The following is a 20498-nucleotide window of genomic DNA, read 5'->3' on the forward strand; positions in this document are numbered from 1 at the left end:
CCTCTTGATCCATAATGTATTAAGTCTGAACAAAATGTGCATAGCACTTTTCCCCGGTACATCGACTTTCCAAAAACATTCTCCTGTGGGCACTTCTACTTTTTCATTCTTCTTTTCAATGAACACCTACTTTTCTTTCTAAATCAGTCCCACCTAAACTTCTTTCTTTCTCAAGTTCTGACAATATGTTCATCCTTCCATTCTATTTGCCAATGTGAACTGTAGCACTGCACCGTGTTTAATTCACAGTACTTTTGTGGACCAATGAAATACCAACTTGCCAAGACAGCCGTCTGCAAGCACCAACGGGGTGGAATGTAAAAACTGCCTTATTTCTTCATTATGTATATAAAAAAATACAAAACCTCAGTCACAAATGTACACACACACATATATATTATATATATATATATATATATATATATATATATATATATATATATATATATATATATATATATATATATATTAAATAAACACACACACACACACACACAGGGAACCCCCCCCCCCCTGATCTGCATTTATCACATCAAATAGCCCTGGGGGGGACCGAGTAAGAGGAACAACCCCAAAATCAGCTGAGATTTCACCTCTGAAATATATTAAATAGCAGAAGTAATGAACCGCTGAAGCATGTGCATCTCTCAAAATATTACAAAACCGGATGGCCAATGGTGCTTATGCAGCATGCAAATAACATGGCTATCTCTTCGACTATAAAAGGAGTTATTACATTTAAAATAGATTTATTTAAAAAACATGCAATTAGTTTCAGCATTGCTCTATTAAAACATTTCAGTTCGCATATACAGTATGTGTCTCAATTACATTAGCAGTCAGTTTATAAAAGTATTCGCCAAACTAATCCAATTATTTTTCCTGCTGTGTGTTTGTAGTGTCAAATAAACACAAGGTGACAACAGAAATCCGCATAAGGGCCCACTGTTTTAGAACCGCATAGTTTAAGAGTAGGGTGTAAAATTCAGAGTTCCAGTTCTCGTTTTGTTATTGTTCATTGCACTACCACAAGTATGTGTAACGCTTCTACCAATACATCTAAATCACACACCAATAAACAATGTAGTTTTACTTATCAAAAAACTGTTTAAGCACTAATGTGTTATACACAATTGATTTATTTATGTTTGATGATTGTTTCATAATAAATCATGGTCATAAAAAAAAAAATACACACACTAAAAAAGTTTACATACCCCAACAGAAAATTGTAACTTCTAGAAATTTCTCAAACAAAAGAACTTTAGGAAAAATCTTTGCGTAAAAGTTTTGCTTTTGGGGGGAAAAAAAAAACAAAAAACAAAAAACTAATTTAAATGCCAAAGAGACTCATCTTTATTAATTTAAATACAGTTACTCTTCATAACGTCACTAGGGCTGTCAGTTAAGCCTCAAAACAATCAATTGGGCACACAAAATATAAAATCGTTCTAGTAAATATCACATACCATACATTTTCGGTGCATTCCTCTTCCCGTGGCGTTATTTTAATAACACTGCAGTTAAGTAAAATCTTGAGCACAACAATTGAATGAGAGGGGTAATTACGCCTTGGTAGCGTCAAGAGAAGAAAAAAAAACACCACACCAGTCGCAACAAGCCTAAAGCAAGTTTAACATATTACAGTAGTTACTAAAATATTTATTCCAAATAGATTACAGTACTTTGGAACGTAAGCTTTATAAAAAGTAGACACGAGTTTATGAAAAGCTTATAACAATAGCTCTGTGGTCCGTGGTCTGGCTCAACAAAAGACATTGAAGTTGAATCCAGTATCCTTCACAATTGAAATTGGTTGCATGCCATTTGCGATCGTCTCAATAAAAATCAAGTGCGTTATGTTTTCAGCCTGAATGGTATCGCATTTCCTAACATTTCGCTTGCATGTCTGGGCCCCACCTCCTCCACGCTAGATCCAGCTTCAGTAGAAGCAGACTAGTCACATGACCAAAAGCATGCTGGACATTGGGAGGTGAATATCCAATGACAATGATACCACATGACAAAAGGTTGGAAGTAATTTATATTACAAAAAAATAAATAAAAAATAAATAAGCAAGCCGTTACTTGGACACTGCTTCTTAATATTTGACCTACACATCTGACAAAGTTTAAACGCTTAAGCAAAATTAAAAACATTGGACACTTTACTAACGTTTATTTCACCAAGAACAAGTGGACGAATTGTGAGGAAGGTTAATAACAAATCAGAGATTTACTGCCAAAGATTAAAAGTGAATTGGCTGCAAGTGGAACTGGAGTTTCCATTTCAACCATAGGTCGAGTATTGCATTGTGAAGGTCTCAATGAGTCGCAGACCAAGGAAAAAGCCACTCTTGGGAAAACATGAGGACAAAGAAAACGTTTAAAGTTTACAAAACTGCATTTGAATGATGGATACGAGTTCTGGTCAAAGGTTTTGTGGAGTGATGAAACAAACAAAAGCTATTTGGTCACGCTGATAGTCACTACATTTGGAGAAAGTCTAGTGAGGCGTACAAAGAAAACACCATACCTACTGTCAATCATGGAGATGGGAATATCATTCTAATGGGGCTGTTTTTCCTCTAATGGCACAGGAAATTTAGTTCCAGTACATGGTAAAATGAATTCCATAGCATACCAAAAGATATTGGCCACTCATCTGAAACCCTCCACTACAAAACTTGTTTTAAAAGCGCAACTGGACATTCCAACATAATGATCCAAATCTACTTCAGAATGGTTAAAGAAGAATAAAAACCAAGGTTCTGGAATGGCCTAGTCAAAGACCCGATCTAAATCCGATTGAGAATATTTGGTACGAGTTGAAGGCTCTGCACAAAGTTGTCCTAGGAATTTGAATGAACTGGAACAATTTTCCATTGAATGGTCAAAAAAAAAAAAAAAAACCACACACACAACCACCACAACCTCCCCCACACACACTAAAGAATCATACCAGAAGCTGATAGACAAATATCCTAATCATTTAAAAGAGGGTATTATTGCTAAAGGTGCCTCAACTAGCTATTAACCATTTTCCTTGTCAGGGTATGAATACTTTTGAAATAATTTTTGTTTTTTAAAAATTTGCTTAAATAAAATTAGGGATGCACCGAATCCAGGATTTGGTTTCGGCCCAAATACCTACTTTTTGAGCACACACCCATTTTAATACATCCCTCCAATGTGTGCAGTTCTTTAAATAAGACACAAATCCGGTATTGAACATAACTGTTGTATTTAATAACAGGTATTCAAGAACAAGAACACGTTTGATGAACTCTGGTCACAGCTCTCAACTCACTAAATTACTGGTGGCGCATGCACTAAACACGTCACGTAGCTGTTGAATGGAAACATACCCCCCCCCCCCCCACCCGCAACACGGCACAGTCACTGCACACTTTTCATGGAGTAAAGTTATGCAGTAAACTTGTAATATATAGTAACGGCAGACTTGAAGACTTGTGCTTTGTCTGTGAAACGTGTTCTAGAGAAGAGAGAAAAAAATAAATCTCTGCAAGTAAGTTTGTAACTTTACAACTGTCAGATGTGCAAGAAGTTGTTAAAAATGCTTTAGTAAAATGACAATTTACGTTGTTGCAATGTGCCAATACAAGCTTAACCATTTGGGAACTGCTGTGTTTTATTAATTTAAAAACGATTTTGTATCCCATTTGATATGTGTTACACACACAGTGCATTTAAATCAACGGGGGTTGTATTTCACAGGGAGATTCAGGTCGCTCACGGTAATTTTTTCCTCATAGCTCTCAGTTCAGTTGACACGGGTTGAAATATCATAAAATAAAATAGTGGGTTATGCCAAAATATGCAGCTCTCCTTTCTTAAGGAGAAGTAAACGGTTATGTATTTTGACGTTTCTGTTGTGGCGGGAGGGGACTACCGGTACAATTGTGCAAGTTTCATACTAAAATCTTATTTCAGGGATATATTTCCATTCGGTTATAAAAACTATAGCTTGTGCGCGTCCCTTGTTAGTAGCTGCCAGTCTGCTTTTCATTCAACAGTTTCCTTCAGTTTTCCTGACAATTTTTGTAGATTCGGTTTTCGGCCGAATCTTTTGAGATGGATTCGGTATTCGGCCGAATCTCAAAAACTTGGATTCAGTGCATCCCTAGATATAATTGTAGGACATCTGTTTCTTGTAACTTTTTCCTCACCCACAAAAGCAAGACTTTTCCTATAATTTGTTTGATACATTTCTAGAAATTATCAAATTTCCATTGGGGGTATGTAAAAAAAAAACAAAAAAAAACAAAGTTTGTTTGGATATTTGTCCCAGCACCATCAAACTTTCATGCACAATATAAAGGCTGTGCAGACTTGACAAGCCCCTGGCTACCAATCATTAACAACTTCAGGACAAGAAGCAAAAGAATGAAACCATTAGAAAAAACTGGTGAAGCCACAAACCAAAAGTAATATTTCCTGGGCAAATCCTCAGACCAGGGCACTACTAAGATACTATTCAATGCTATTTTGGGAATTCTGTCAGTTATTGCCAAAAATATTCTTGGATAGTCAAGTATCCAAAAATAAAGAAGTCATAGCAAAGTTAAAAAATCAAGTAAAAACATAAAAATGTGCTTGAGAACGAGTATTCTTTTCAACAAAACTCAGATGCTTTTTCAACAAAACTGATGCAAATTACAAAAAACACAACTTAAAATCAGGAAACCACAACTTTTGAATGACTCCATTACTATTTTTATTTAAAAAAAAAAAAAGAAGAATTAGTCTAGGTCTTAACTAAACTAAAACAATGACATTTCGCAATCCATTCAATATAAACAAGGTCCTGTCAATATTACTTCTGTTATTCAGGTTGTTCTGCTCACCTAACAGACTTAGCAATTTTAACAACCAGTTTATACATCTAACAAACAGTGTTACACCAGAGTAGTCGTCACCAAAATGAAAGTTATCGAATAAAAGGGGAACAGAAAAGCCACAGGTTTTCCAATAGACTACCAATTTATTTAAAAGTAGAAGCTAGCCGTGTTTACATAGGTTTAGAACAAACCGATTTAAAAAAAAAAAAAAGCTAGTGATAAGTACTTAACAAATTTAATGTTTTGTTGGAGAAGTCAAAATCTGTCTTGCTGCTGGGTATGTACTACTATAAAAAACCTTAATTTTAAAATATGCATATAAAAAATTAGGGCATATTGCTCTAGAAAATCTAATGGTTTTGCCTCACTAACTTCTCAGAACACTAGTACAATAGAACTATATTTTAAGTCAATCCTAACCTTTGGCTAAACACAACAAATGCTGCAAACTTTTTTTTTGTTCCTATCCATTACCGGCCCCTTTAAAAGCAGGATCTTTTTTTATTATTATTTTCACCTACAGGGGTAGTTATTGGTTTGGTTGATACTTAACATGTAACCAATTTGACTGAGTCACCCGTTCTAACTAACAAAACGGGCACGGCGGGAAATAGCTTAGCAGCAGCCCTTTTATTTTAGCTATCAAACTTTACTTTTAAAAAGGTTAGAAGGCAAACTCTAAATGTGATAGCAATTGTCCTTAGGTCAGACAAAAGCAAGTTTCCACAGAGCAATGCCACCCCTTAAATGTATTTGTCAAATGCAACTTGGATTCACATAAATAGTTGTGTCTAGAAGCACCAAAATTAAATAAATTCCAAAACACAGGATATATATCTTCCAGATATAAAAATGATTCTGATGTGGGAATGCATTTTGTGGTAAAATATGCATCTGTAAAACACAATTACCTATTTTATACAGACTTGTCCAAGTCCCAGGACACCGATGCAGGAGAATGTTGCTTTGTTTATACATTTATTCTGGGGGGGGGCGGGGTTGCATGAATGCATTTTGGAAAAGGATTTCACAGATGTGCTTGAACTGTACTGCAATATGTGTAATCTATTTTACAAGGGAATTGGGTTTATTACACCGATACAGCCCTGCAAACCTTATGTGCAAAGAAACACATTAAATGTTTTCAAGTGTTGTATTTGAGTTTGTTGCTGTTCCCAGCAGATTAGAGATTACCGATTCTTTTAGTTGAAGCAAGTAGAAAGACTTCCATAACTCATAAAAAAGGAGGTCAAAAGACATCCATGAACAGAAGAATCTATGACAAACCTATAACTACTTTCTATGGCAAATCAACAGATAACTGCCTACACTATTTGTCAATACACATGAATTTTACCAGAGATTTTTTTACAGCCACTGCAGCTTAACCCTTCCTCAGCGACAAGGGTGCAAATAAACCCCAGAATGTTTAAAATGAACATATCCGGTCAAAAAAAAAAAAAAGAAAAAAAAAAAAAAACACACCCCATTGTGCATATTTCACATACTGCAATCATAACAATTAAGTAAAATTGTAAGGGTGTCTGCTAAGAAATAACACAATACATTTGAAGGAGAGCTGTGGGAAATCTAGAAATGGTGAAACGGTGCATTACTAATTTCATATACTTTAGGCTACCATGTGTAGCTCCTTTTTATTTGTAGAATAGGTGTCCTGAGTTGCAGGGAAGCTGGGATACAGTTGTTTGCAGAAGTATTCACCCCCTACAAATAATGTCACAGTTTTTCAAACAAACTTGCAATGAAAATGTACAAAATTAAATTTACCGGTTGCTTAAGTATTCAGCCCCTTAAGTCAGCACTTAGTAGAAGCACCTTTGGCAGCAATTACTGCTGTGAGTCGTTTTGGAGAGGTCTCTACTAGCTCTGCAAAAGTAGGATGGTGACGTTTTTGCCCATTCTTCACAGGAAAATTGCTCCAGTTATGATAAGTTTGTTGGGGATTGTCGATGGACTGCAATCTTCAAGTCTCGGCATAAATTTTCGATTGGATTCAAGTCGGCACTTTGACTGGGCCACTCAAGAACATTAATTCTCTTCTTGTTCAAACACTCCAGTGTGGCTTTGGCTTTGTGCTTCAGGTCACTGTGACTGGGTGATGTGCAGTGTTGGGCTTGCGCTAGACACAACGCTTGGAATTTAGACCGAAAAGTTCAATTTTTGTCTCATCTGACCACAAAACCTTTTTTGTATCATCTACGTGCTTTTTTGCAAACTCCATACATGCTTTAAAGATTAGGCTTTTTGAGTAATGGCTTCTTTCTTGCCACCCGTCCATACAGGCAGCTTTGTGTAGGGACCGGCTTACTGTTGATGTGTGAACACTGACTCCCATCTCAGACACAGAACTTAGCAGATCTCTCAAGGTCATTGTTGGCTTCACATCCCAAACCTGTTTCCTGCTTGCCCGGCTGCTCAGTTTGGGAGGGCAACCTGATCTGGGTAGTGTCTGGGTGGTAAGGTGCATCTTCCACTTCTTAACCCTTAGCGGTCCTATGTCGGCCCTGGTCCGACATTGTAATTATTCCTATCCGGTCCAATGTCATCATCAAAAAAGACGCAAAAAACGTGTTTCTAGTTTTTTTTTCCTCCGGAAAAAGCAGAGAAAACCATTCAATGGCCGAGTGGGAGCGACAGGAGCCGAAACAAGCCGAGAAAAAACAAACAAAAAAAAAAAACAACAAGGGCGTAACATGAATATAGTCATACTTGCCCCTGGGATCAGATAGGGGCAGCCATAAGGAAACAAGCTGCCTGTGACTGCATCAGCGCTCAGAGAATATCACGGACATTTGCAGAGCTTTTTTCAGATGTTATAGTATTAAAATAATGACTTGGATCTCATTAGAGGCGTTTGGTGATAAAACAAGTGATCAGGAGATGATTGATCGGTATGTACGACTTATTTATTTATTAGCATATGTGAAAGCTATAGCGAACGAAAGGGTGGGGCGGGGCTGGAGATGCCTAGTGAGTGCTTTGTTGAGATGCAGGGCCTTTTAAACCTGTTTGACACTGGAAAAAAATACTTTTAAACAGCGCATCTAAAATTAACTGCGCGTGTGAAAATAAATTGGACCTGACGCGCCTGACACGCACTTAAATGGACTGCAGAGGGTTAATGAAGGACTTCACTGTGCTGAGATGGATAATCAGCACCTTTGAAATTTTCTTGTACCCTTCTCCTGCTCTGTGCCTCTCTACCACTTTATCCCTGACTTGTTTCAAAAGCTCCTTGGTCTTCATGGTTGCTTTGTTGGATCACTATGCGAGTTGCAGCTTGAAAGTCTTTATATACCTGAGGGAAATTATCTACAAGTTAAACCACTTTGACTACACACAGGCTAAAACCATTTCACTAATTGTGACCTTTCAAACAAATCATTTGCACTGGAGCGGATTTAGGGCTGCAGTAGCAAAGCGGTTGAATACTTATGCAACTGAGATTAATCTGTGTTTCTCTGTAAATCTTACGTATTTATATTCTATAGGCATTTTTTTTAAAACTATCAAAACGTGGAGTAGTTTGTGTAGATTCTACATGTAAAGTCTAATTTGAAAGTTTCGTGGACTACGCTCAGGTGCCAACAAAATGTGAAAACTTTGCAGGGGGGTGATGAATAATTCTGCAAACCACTGTATATGTATAAAAGCTGTACCATTTCAAAAATTGATTCAGGCCAACAGATTCATTTTGTTTAGACCTATGTAGTCAATTTCCAATCTTTCCAATATGTATAATTAGGGCTTCAGATTTTCGGTTTTAACCGATAATCCTGATAAAAAAAATGAAATCTGTACATCTCCAATTTACACCAGAAAAACATTTAAAAGTGGTTACTCAATCCACGTTGACTTCACCCCTTTCCCCATTAAATAAAATGAACATAAAAACAGTAATTGCCCAATGCAGTTGGGCAAATGTCCCTCCTTCCTGACTTGTATCTCGCATTGATTCGTTCTGAATACTTAAAACCCACCCAAACTACATTTCTATTGAAGGATTGTAACAAGCTTGTGAGATTTAACACAAGATGTTCTTGCTCGCAAGATTGAACGCTTATTACAGTACTATAGGTACTATACACACGCTTGTGGAATGTAACAGAATTGCAAAAAATTGTCAAAAATGTACAAAAATACCTACACACAAAAACAGGTATTGCCTGTAACCACAAGGATTTTGTTGTGGTAGACAGCAAAGAAAAAGGTACTGTCAAGTTACTATACATAGTGACAGGAAAAAAAAAGTAATCAAATAAATTTCACACAGTATACAAAAAGCAAAAGCCCCAGAAAAAAAAAAAGTTGCATAAAAAACTCAAATACCTAAAAATAAGCATACAATGAAAATAAAACAGGAAGTCCTATGTATAATACATAAGTTTGCAGCACTATTTGGATTATTGCATTCTTTACAGCTCTACTTATTACCACCTGTTTTCACTATAAGGCCATTTACTGTGGAGAGCACAGTATTTATTTTAAATAACCATTTAAAAACATGCTTAGGACTTTTTCAATAAATAGTTTAACCATCCCAGTTGTGTGTTTGTAGGGTACCTTCTGAGCAAGCTCAATTATTGCCGCCGAAGTGGGGTTAAATACATAGCAGGCAAAAAGGTATCCCTAGACAAATCTGTCAAAAGACCACATCCCCCTTGTATTTAGAACACATGTGTAAATACATTTACAAAGTAGAGAAACAGTGTTAAGGATTACAAATGTGCCAGAAAGCTAAGAAATACAAGATGAAAGCCACACAAAGATAAACCCAAATGAAAAAGTACCTGTTATTTTGTCTCGTACTAGTTTACATGACTCGATTTCACCAATGCTCCCAAACAAGCTCTTCAGTTCCTCCTGTGTCATGTTTTGAGGCAGGTAGTTGACTATCAAGTTAGTTTTACTGTCCTCTATGCTTCCCGATTCCACTGGTGATGAGCAGTTATTTGTGATGGCACTGGGACCATTGGTTGTGTTGCAGCTGGGTCCATTGGACAGCTGTGTTTCCATGGCAGCAATCACCTGCTAAAAACAAAAAAAATAATTAGTCAGACTTACAGTGTAATGCCAGATGTCTTGTAATTCCTACAATAAAGATGTTGGTGCTCTACACTACATTAAAAGCTACAATTAAAATATCTCCCCAGTAACATATTGCTAGAATATCAGGAAAAACAGTAGTTCAGAAAGATCTGGACCAAATGTATTGATAAAAAGTGTAACTCCTACTAGGCCTAATTAAAATAAAGCACTGGTTCTCACTCGTAAAACATGCACAATCAGGTAAAGGGATATTGCAGCAGTTGGTCAAAATATACCTTTAGATCTTATGGTTAAAGTTTTAAGTCGGGTTAGTAATATTTCCCTGTTTGAAACATTTAAGGAAATCCTTATTAAAATGCAGTGTTCAAGCGAGTCATGGAGACAGTTTAGGGTACTAATATGCAGGCTGCCAGGGCCAAAGATGTGGCAATACACACAAGCTCATTGAAAACTCAAGAGCGCAGGCACCAGGCCAAATAAACTAGCCCCGTCTGCCAGATAACTAATGAATCTGCTGCCAGCAACCTTCTCGGGGCTCTAGACAAATGTTTTGCCTTAGCAGCCAATGGCTCTAAGGAATCTACTGCGCAATTAAATCATCCTTAAACTCCCAACGGTAAACAATGTAACCAAATCCATTACATCCGGGTTAGTTGCAGCTGCTAAACATGCAACAGACCAAAAAAATAAATAAAAGTTCCTGTTGATAAAACTAGGCACACTACGATTTTAGGCACACTACGATTTCACTGGCAAGACAAAGTTGGTTTATTGGAGTTCAAAGAAAACTTTAAGCTTGATACGTTCACCTTTTCACTTTTTTTTTTTTGTTTAATTTTGTTCTCATTGTATTTGATCTTGCTCTTAAATTGTATTAATATTTGTACTCTGATTCTTGAAATGTATTTGTTTACGACTAAGTCGCCCTGGATAAGGGCGTCTGCTAAATAATAATTATTATTATTATTATTATTATTATTATTATTATTATTAAGCTTTTTGCTGCATTACAGCCAATCAATTATTTTCTTTAAAGACTAGCACCGCCATAGCCGGTTTTTGAACGGCTTTTGCAATTCAGATTTAAATATCTCTGTGTATGTGAATATCTCGTGCATGTCAATTCTTAAGTGTTACTAAATATTTGAATTAAATACCCATACGGTGTTTCAGCTGCAGAATCATAAAAATGAATAAGTTATAAGCACTTGCTTCTTCAACCATCAGACCCACAGTTTATGTGGCATATTGAAATCAATACAATATAGCCGACAATTTAGTCTGGGCTTTGTAATAAAATCAAAGTCATTGTGAAAGAAAATCATTCTACACATCACATATTATTTACACTACATTTCTCAGGTAGAACAACTGCCACCCTGAGTGATGGTGCAAAAAATAAAATGTGCGTATTCTAAGCTCTGCACAGATCAGTGACCATCGGGACTGATGCTAAACAAAAGGCAGAGACTATTGCATTTTAAATCATTCGGAGGGACATCATTTTGCACCTAGCCCTGGAGCTACAGCAAACATTTTGATAAGAGACACAAGCCGGCTGGCAAATGCCCCTCAACCTTCAGCCAGCACTGCGCCCACTGGCACATGAAATAAAAGACATGCCAGGTTGCTAAATGCAATAAAAGCAGAATTTGATGTCTGCGCCCATTGTGAAAAGGCAAGTCTGTGGCAAATGCACTGGTACAGCTGAAAAGCATGTTTTCTGCGTAGATTGTACTTACAAAGCTGTAATAGAACCAAAAAAAAAAGTTGAATACAAACTGTGCAAGCGACTGATATATTAGAGGCACATCCAATCTCTGGGGTCACTTTACAGTCGTAAGTTCATCATCTTCATTGTTGTCGTCATAGTCGTAAAATGTGACTGACAGATAACCTGCTAGGAATGGTGACCGTTAAACGCAGTATGTTTTGCCTAAGTCCGCAGCAGTTCGTGCTGCTGCAATGCAAGCTTACTCGCAAGCAGCATCAAATTACGTGTAAATAAACATGTATTTTAAATAAAGCCATGATTACTGTTCTAACATTTTTAAACTACATATGAATGTTTTATTCCATTTATATGGCTTACCTGTAAAATAGGATTTTAAAATAAACAAGTAGCAATTGTGACATCACCAGTAAACTATGCAAATTAGTACCATCAAAGGCTGACACTAAATTTTAAATTTCGAAAACTGAGCACCGTCCGCCCCACCCCACTCCAGCTCGTGTTATCCAGAGCCAAACCTTTAATTTCTTAAATTCGCCATCAACAGCAAAGCGTAAGCTGTATTGAAAGAAATGTCTAGAAAGCCCTCTGCCGTTTGGGATTTTTGTTAAATGCCCAGACAACCAAAAAAAAGTTGAATGCAAACCTGTGCAAGCGACTCGTATCATGGAGTCATAACCAATCTCTGGGGTCACTTGACTTGATAGATCACAAGCAGGCTCAATTATGTGTAAATAAACATGTATTAATCATAAAAACATGGATTACTGTTCTGTATAACGGGTTTTTAAAACTGCATGCGAGTTGTATTCCATGGATGTAAAATAGGATTTTCAATCAAATAAACAAATAGCTATGGTGACATCACCAATAAATTATGCAAATTAGTACCATCGAAGGTTCAAACCTTCAAAGGTCAAAATGTACCCTTCATTGCAGCCCTACTTAATTTCAAGCTAAATGTTTACACAACAGTATTAAATCTTCCCTAAAGTGATCAGAACTACAGTTTGAAAACATGCAATTAGTGTCAACTATTTTCTTTTATGTCTTTTCGATCTACCACGTACATTTTACAGAACTGTCCTGGAACAACTCATATTAAAAAACCCCTACGCATACATGTATAGACTATTGTTCCACTGTAGCTTACATACATTGACGCAAATGTAATATATGCTGCACTTCTCATATAAAAGGGTTAACATTAAGAGGTGTTTACAACAGTGGCACATTAAACAAAGACATTAGTATAGGGCTGTATTAGAAGGTTCGTTCGCTAGCCAGGGATTCGAAGATTGTTTTAAACCTTCAAAAGTTGACGCCATTCACGCACTTTTTTTTCTGTTAACAGAAATCCTTTGTGTGAATACTATAAAAATCACACATTAAAATGTCACTTGCATGCAAAATTCAATCTTTTGATTTGTATAAGTGTGGGCAGCAGTGTGGAGTAGTGGTAAGTCGCCCTGGATAAGGGTGTCTGCTAAGAAATAATTAATAATAATAATAATAATAATAATAATAATAATAATAATAATAATAATAATATAATGCATATTACTTGAACAAAAGTTGTATTAAAATCCACTACCAAATCGTTATATGTAGCAACTCTATATGGCACCGCTGTCATGTATGAAGCAGGTTATATTATGCCAAAAGCACTGAGAGGTACCTATAGCGGTTGTAGTGCTTCAGTAAAATATGTACTGAATACCTAGTGTACAATACATTGTAAGAGAAGTGCTGTGGTAGAATGGTTGAAACATACAAAATATTACACCGACAAATTTAAATTTTGAAAAAACTGAGCACTGTTACTGTTCTAACATTTTTAAACTACATATGAATATGTTTTATTCCATTTATATGGCTTACCTGTAAAATAGGATTTTAAAATAAACAAGTAGCAATTGTGACATCACCAGTAAACTATGCAAATTAGTACCATCAAAGGTTCGAACCTTCCTTCGGTAATGTGTTCCAAACCTTCGAAAAGGTCAAATTACCTTTTGTTGCAGCCCTACATTAGTATGTCAGACAATTCCAGCAAACAGCACAATAACCAAAATTAAAAGTATGTACTCTGCAGTTTAAGGATAGAAAAGCACCAAATGTTAAATGCTGGCAGGGGTGCCGTTTAGATAGCATAGTAAAGCAGACATCAAAAACTGTTTAACAAACTGTTCTTTTTTGGAAATTAGCAGGATCAGGGAAAGAGAACAATCAAAAAACTTAATTGCACATTTACTTTCTAGTCCAGGTGGCAGAAATGATACTCAGCCAACATTCAAGTGAACAGCTGTGGTAGCCTATGTGCTGGTAAATTACAGCATTTCCGATCTCGAGAACCATCTGTTCTGAATAGATTCCTAATGTGAATATACTACATTGTAGACGAATCAGTGAATAGGCACCAATGTTCCCATTTCTTTGCCTCCCCCTTCAAAAAAAAAAGTGCTGATGTTTCAAACATTTAATAACTAGGGGTGGGCAATGATATGAAAATTATCAATATAGTGTATTGATATTGTGCACGTATTTCGAGCTACAATATTGAAATCTTCCAAAAACATAGAACTATAATAATGCAATTGCAATATAAAAAATAGACATCAACTGATATTTACATAGGATAAGCAATAACTGGTGCTTTGCTTCACCATATCCATGGAGAAAAACAAGGTCTTGGTATATCGTTTTACTATTTAATCAGCCACTTCAAAACCGAAATATTTCTATACTTCACGGTGCACAGACTTTCTAGCCAATTGAAACTTAATTGAAACTTCAGCTTCTCTTCATATAAATGGTGCCTCAACATATCAAAGTATTAAGTTCAGCGTCATGCTGCAGTTTGCATTATTTTGAGATGTGATTTGATGCTTTAAAAAAAAAAGTACATAATTTCTAAATACCAAAAGTTCATATTTTAAACACATTAATAGCGCAAGTAATGAACCGCTGACGCATGTACATCTCAAAATAATGCGAAACGCATGGCTAATGGTGCTTATACAGCATGCTAACAGTGCTTGGAATAAGTTACTAATAGAATAAGCAATTTCCAGTGAGTGCAAGTTCTGTGTTTGTTGTTACTACCACTGGTATTTGTCTTATTTTTTTGCCTTGAGAGTAGGGATGAAACGATAGTACAGTGCCACGATATGAATAGTTGAGCCCACTATTTCACGATGCACCGATTATCATGATAGTACTGGTTATTTTTCCAATTGTTTTTTTTCTTTTTATTCAGTTAAAAGTAAGTTCTGTCTTTTTTCTCTGTGGGATAGGGTCAACACAAGAAAGCTACAGACTTTAAAGAGCAAGATTCTAGCAAGAATGAAAAAAATACTAGCACACAGGTGGAATACTTAATGAAATTGTCCTTATATTTTCATCATTAATAGCTGCAAAAAAATTATACCTTTACATCTGTCAAAATGGGATTGCAACCTTTTCTCCTTATGCTTTATTTACATATTTATTTAAAAGTACTTAGAAACAGTACATAATTACAAAATATGAAGCATCTGTATTTCTTTCAATACATTTAAAGTACTTGCTTTATACACATATACTGCTAACTATTATCTATTTTTCAAATAGTCTGCAAAACAAATTTTGTACTATACAGCTTGGGAATATGGAATTGAGCAGTATGGGCAGGATGTTATGCATACTCCTTTTTGTGTTATTTCATTTATAAATTTAAGAAAACACATTTCATTACTGTTGTCAACTTTACCAGAGGTAGCCTGTTTTTCTGGTGGCATAATAGCCATAAAGTGTATATTTTAATGAACGTATTGAAATTATATATAATTGAGGGTGGAATGCAGGACAGTACAGGGAAGGCGCCGCACTGGGGAAAAAAAAAAAGTACGCTATTAAAAGAGAACTTGCTTGTTGACTGCGGACATCTTAACTCCACCAGGTGGTACTCAAGGGCATGCCTTTGCCACATTCTGCGGATTGGATGTATTTGTATGGTATTTCCCCGGTATATATTTTTGTAGTGAAAGTACACAATAGGGCTGTCAGTTAAGCCTCAAAATAGCAATCGATTAATTGGTTACATAAAATATAAATTGTTTTAATATCGATGGGTGGCGTTATTTTAATATCATTGCAGTTCAGTAAAAGCTTGAGCACAACAATTGAATGCGAGGGGTAATTACGCCTTGGTAGCATCAAGAGAAAGAGGAAAAAAAGCAGAGCAAACTATATACAGTCAGCTTTCTTCAATGTGCACAATTTACTTACAGGCTGTTTGTCAGGAATACAAGCCTGTCGCCCAGCTCTGGATACAAGGTGGTGCACTTTTTTGTTTTGTTTACACAGTGAATAGAGGGGCGTACTTAAAGCATTTTCAAATCCGATTTGCTGGTAGGATGGGACCAGCAAATCAGCTGCTAGTTAACCCGAGCAGAAGGAAAAAAAAAAAAGCAACCCCACTGCTTGTACCTAGCAGGGCAGGGCGTTCGGTGCAGTTTCGCAGATTAACTTAAAGAACGTCATTAATTATGCTCGTTACAAATATTTAATTATTGAATCGATTATCCAGTGTTTATAATCTATGTATATGAAATGAGGAGTGGAATCAATGGAAAAAATGTATTTGATTTAAATCGTAGCAGCCCTAGTACACACCGATGATTTTACTCTTATTTGGAGAGAAAAGCATCTGTTCTGCTTCCAGCCATGTTGAGTATGTAACTCGTTTTATATGATTTATCGAACAATTTAAAAATGTTCACGATACGATTCACGAATATTCATATATATATATATCAAACTATCGTAAAATTGTTTCATCCCTACTTGAGTTAAATTTTATGCAAAAGCATTTAGTGCTGGGACAAAATATCCGGACGAATATTTGCATTTATTAACCATCACGAAAAGACTTTGTGCTGCTTTACAGCAAGTCAGAATCTCATGGGACAGAAAAAGGCAACTATGTCATTCTGAAATGCCTTGCTTAAATAGTACCCAACTTCCTGTGTAGTGTGTTTGATTAGTGATAGTGATTTTTATATAGGATTGTATATATATTTGTTGTGACTGTTTCTCCCCCCCCCCCCCCCCTTAACTTTACAATGCCATTTCCACGTTTGTTTTATTTGAAGTGTTTAAAAGTTAAATTTCAGTTTGTTTGCTTGCTTGTTCAGCTACAAAAAGGCACAAGTAAACCTCATGTTACTTTATGAAAACATGTCTATGGCCACTGTTTACTGTGAAGAAACAGCAACGGCAAGGAATGAAACAAAAGAAACATAAAATAGTGCCAACTTTATGTACTATTTATTTTGGGAATAAATAAAACAATGTTTACCTTGAACTGCTATTGGGCATCCTTTGTTTTGTAGTTAATTCACTGGGGTAAAGTAAGTCCTACACAACTTATTCTTTACTCCTGGGAATTTTCTATTTTAAAAAACGTGTTGTGTATTGTAAGGTCTTGCTGCAAAATAAAGGCACACGGGGGTCACACGCCTGCAAGGGCTTTTTGAAAATCTAACGAATATACAAACGAATATTTAAAATTATAAGCAAATATCTGAATATGAAAATCCTGTGTTCATCCCAGCACAAAGTATTACGATGGACCCATTTTACTTTTGCATTGCTCCATTAAACATTCAGTTAGCATATACTCTTTGTGTGTCATTATAAATTACAATTACATTAGTGCAATTATTTGTCCTGCTATGTGTTTGTAGTGTCAAAAAGATAAGGTGACAGCAGAAATCAGCACAAGGGCCTGCTGTTTCAGATCTTTGAAGAATGAAAAGCCGCATAGTTTAAGAGTAGGATGTAAAGTTCAGAGTTCCAGTTCTGTTTTTGTTATCGTTATCGTTAGTTAAGTATTAGGTCTAATGTTTCTACTAATACATGTAATATGCAATAAACCATTTTCTTATCACAAAACTGTTTAAGCACTAACTGTTATACGCAATTGATTTGTGACAATTGTTTCATAATAAGTCATCATAATTGTGTGTACATACACACTATGGGTGCAACAATTAACTCAATGCATCGATATTTGATCATCTGTCCTTAATCTCCAGAGCTTCGATACATATTGGTGAATCAATGTATTAAATTAGAACCCAGATTGAAGTCTCCTGTTGCCAGTTTGCATTAAAACCTTGTGTGCTTCTTTTAGTGCTAGGTCGGTAGATTAGCGTGTTGCTAGGATACACACTTCAGGCCTCTACATATGCGTTGGACAAACCAAATCAGAAGTGGGCCTATTATATTCATTTTCTTGATTTAAATTAAGGCAATGTGTATTTTTTTTTTTTTTAAATCTTAAATCTACAGATTAGTCAGTCAGGATCTGTGCTATTAATTCAAATGTTACTTTTGGACATAAAATGTTAACAGTAATGAACAACCATAGTTCAGATAAAAATTATTTCTGTTAAAATATGTATTTGTATTATTGCAATGTTGCAGGGACATCAGATGTGAACGCATGCATATTCTTTTCAGTTGTTAAACACAAATCCTTTGTATTTCTTTTTTTATATAATCTGAAGGGCTCGAATTTGAATACAAGTTGTCCCTTTTTATTTACCTATTATGAACAACAGTGTTTTTACTTATTGGATCTTAAACACAAATGTGTTATTTTTTTGAAAAAAGAAACGTCAATGCATCGATTATCACTGATAAATGCCTGTACAATTATCCAATACGATAAGGGTGCCGATTGAACCACTAAATAAATGTATTTATTTATTTTATTTAATTTTATATATATATATATATATATATATATATATATATATATATATAATTATAAAATCACACACACAGTTTCGTTTCCGTGAATTTATTATGTCTTCGAATATTTCAGCCAAATTTCTCAGCTCATGCACGGGAAATGAAAACTTATTAAATTGTAGCGTGCTGAAGCCGAGCATAAGGGACATAGCAGTGATCACTGCATTTTCCTTCTTGTCAAAGTTTAAATGACTTTGTAGTTGTGCCTGGACTACAATTCATCTTCTCTCAATTAAAGAAAATAAATAAAAACCAACTATTTTAAAACCGTTCAATACAGCAAAGGAAAAGATGTATAACAGGACTTCAAATAAACTGCTCATTCGCTGGAAATTGAGGATACCGGTATCCTGAAATGTGACATCACTTGGTGCAAGCAGCATATAAAATGGTTAAATACTTTAGCGTTTGGAGTTTCGCTACGAGACTGACCATGACTGGTATGTATAGGGTCTGCTGTATATCAATATAAAAATATGTCTGCAAGCGTACATGAATTCTTTTAATCCCACAATAGGGAAATTATCTATATCGAACGATATCAAAATATCGCTATTGGTGCCCCTTCCCTAGTAACAACCTTCTCAAACATTGAAAGCTATACATAACTGTATAGAATACCAACACTACACCAATAAAAAATATAATGCATTAATATTAATAAGGCACCATTTTGGCACCCCGATGCAATTTCTTTATTGGACGCCATATTGATTTGTTGCCCCATCATTAGTTTAAACAAACTCTTCATTTACATATCAAATGTAAGATGAGTAAGTGTTCATGTATATGCTGGTAATGGCAATGATGCAGTCATTTTGTTTATTGTTTTGATTCAAATCACACACTTAAATATAAAAAATGTTCAGTATGGCCTGAATTCTTATTCAGTTATGATCTAAAATGAGCCTAGGAGAATTTAAGAAAAATCCCACAGACCCCAGTCCAAGGCTCTGCTGCCCACGAACCACTTCTAAGCAGAGAGGCCACATCACACAGTCTGACTGCCATGTTAGTTTGGAGTTGCTGTCTGCAATATGGACACAAAAAGTACCGTATGTTAGATTGACAAAATAATGCAACAATCAAATTTACAGTAATTATATTCACAGCACGTCCATGCAGTTTGGCTAACTCAATACAAGGCAATTCCAATTCAGTACTTCCACATTAAATACAGCATGTAAAATAACACATAAAAAAAAAGTTAAAAGCAATCTTCTTAGAGAAGGTTTTATAGAACCAGCTAACATAAAAAATATTAAGGAGGTACATTGTTTATGCATGCCAATAATTCACTATTTAATATTAATCTTTGAAATGGTTTACATTTCAAAGAGTAATCGAGTTACACTGCAGACAGAATTTATTGTTCACTTTCCTAAACTTAGCCACAGATTTAAAAAAAATAAATAAATTCAGGCTATCTAAATATTTAATACAGTTCAACCCTAAAGAAACTGCATCCTGGTACCTTTGAATAAGGTCTGCCCGTCACATGTGCTTGAACCCTACTGGCGAGCTAAAACTACTATACAAAGTAGTTAGGTATCAGGAATCCGTAACTTCATTTTCATTGAAATATCTGCATATTTCCTAACTGAAGCATAATATACAAACAGAGAACCAAAGCTAGTAAGAAAAGATATAGCTAGTTTTAATTAGTAGTTACAGAATCGATTAAGACCTTGGTTAGCACTCCTTTAAAATTTTGTAACACTACTAGAGATGCATCCTATTTATAAACTAAACTGGGGTTACCGTATTCTGCTAGTGTTAATACAACACCTCTATGCACTTAAGCATTTGTCTATCATAGGGCTGTAATGAAGTGTACATTTTGACCTTCAAAGGTTCGGAACACATTACCGAAGGAAGACATTTAGGGATGTCGAGATCTGAAATTATCAAGATTTGGTGGGGTATTCTCAAGACAATTGCGATACAGCACGATATTTTACAAAGAACTACAAAAAAATTCCTAGATTTAAAATGTTAACTATTTAATAAGCTAAAATGTGTTTTACAACATT

General features: G+C 35.5%; 1 protein-coding gene across 10 annotated transcripts in view; it reads right to left on the reverse strand.

Annotated features, from left to right (window-relative positions):
• The window catches only part of LOC117408719 (ELAV-like protein 2), an 85943-nt gene that overhangs the window by 39031 nt on the left and 26414 nt on the right, over nt 1-20498 (reverse strand). For 4 of the 10 annotated variants that reach the window (XM_034013970.3, XM_059001620.1, XM_059001603.1 and 1 more), the window contains exons 2-3: nt 19405-19495; nt 9674-9914 (exon numbers count right to left, since the gene is read on the reverse strand). In XM_034013970.3, the coding sequence (XP_033869861.1) occupies nt 9674-9914; nt 19405-19476 (313 nt within the window). In that variant the 5' untranslated portion in view covers nt 19477-19495. The remainder of the gene's footprint in view (nt 1-9673; nt 9915-19404; nt 19496-20498) is intronic. The other 6 variants (XM_034013971.3, XM_059001611.1, XM_059001594.1 and 3 more) reach the window with 3 other exon arrangements.

This window comes from Acipenser ruthenus, chromosome 2, assembly GCF_902713425.1.
Source record: "Acipenser ruthenus chromosome 2, fAciRut3.2 maternal haplotype, whole genome shotgun sequence".
In the NCBI taxonomy this organism is placed as follows: Eukaryota; Metazoa; Chordata; class Actinopteri; order Acipenseriformes; family Acipenseridae; genus Acipenser; species Acipenser ruthenus.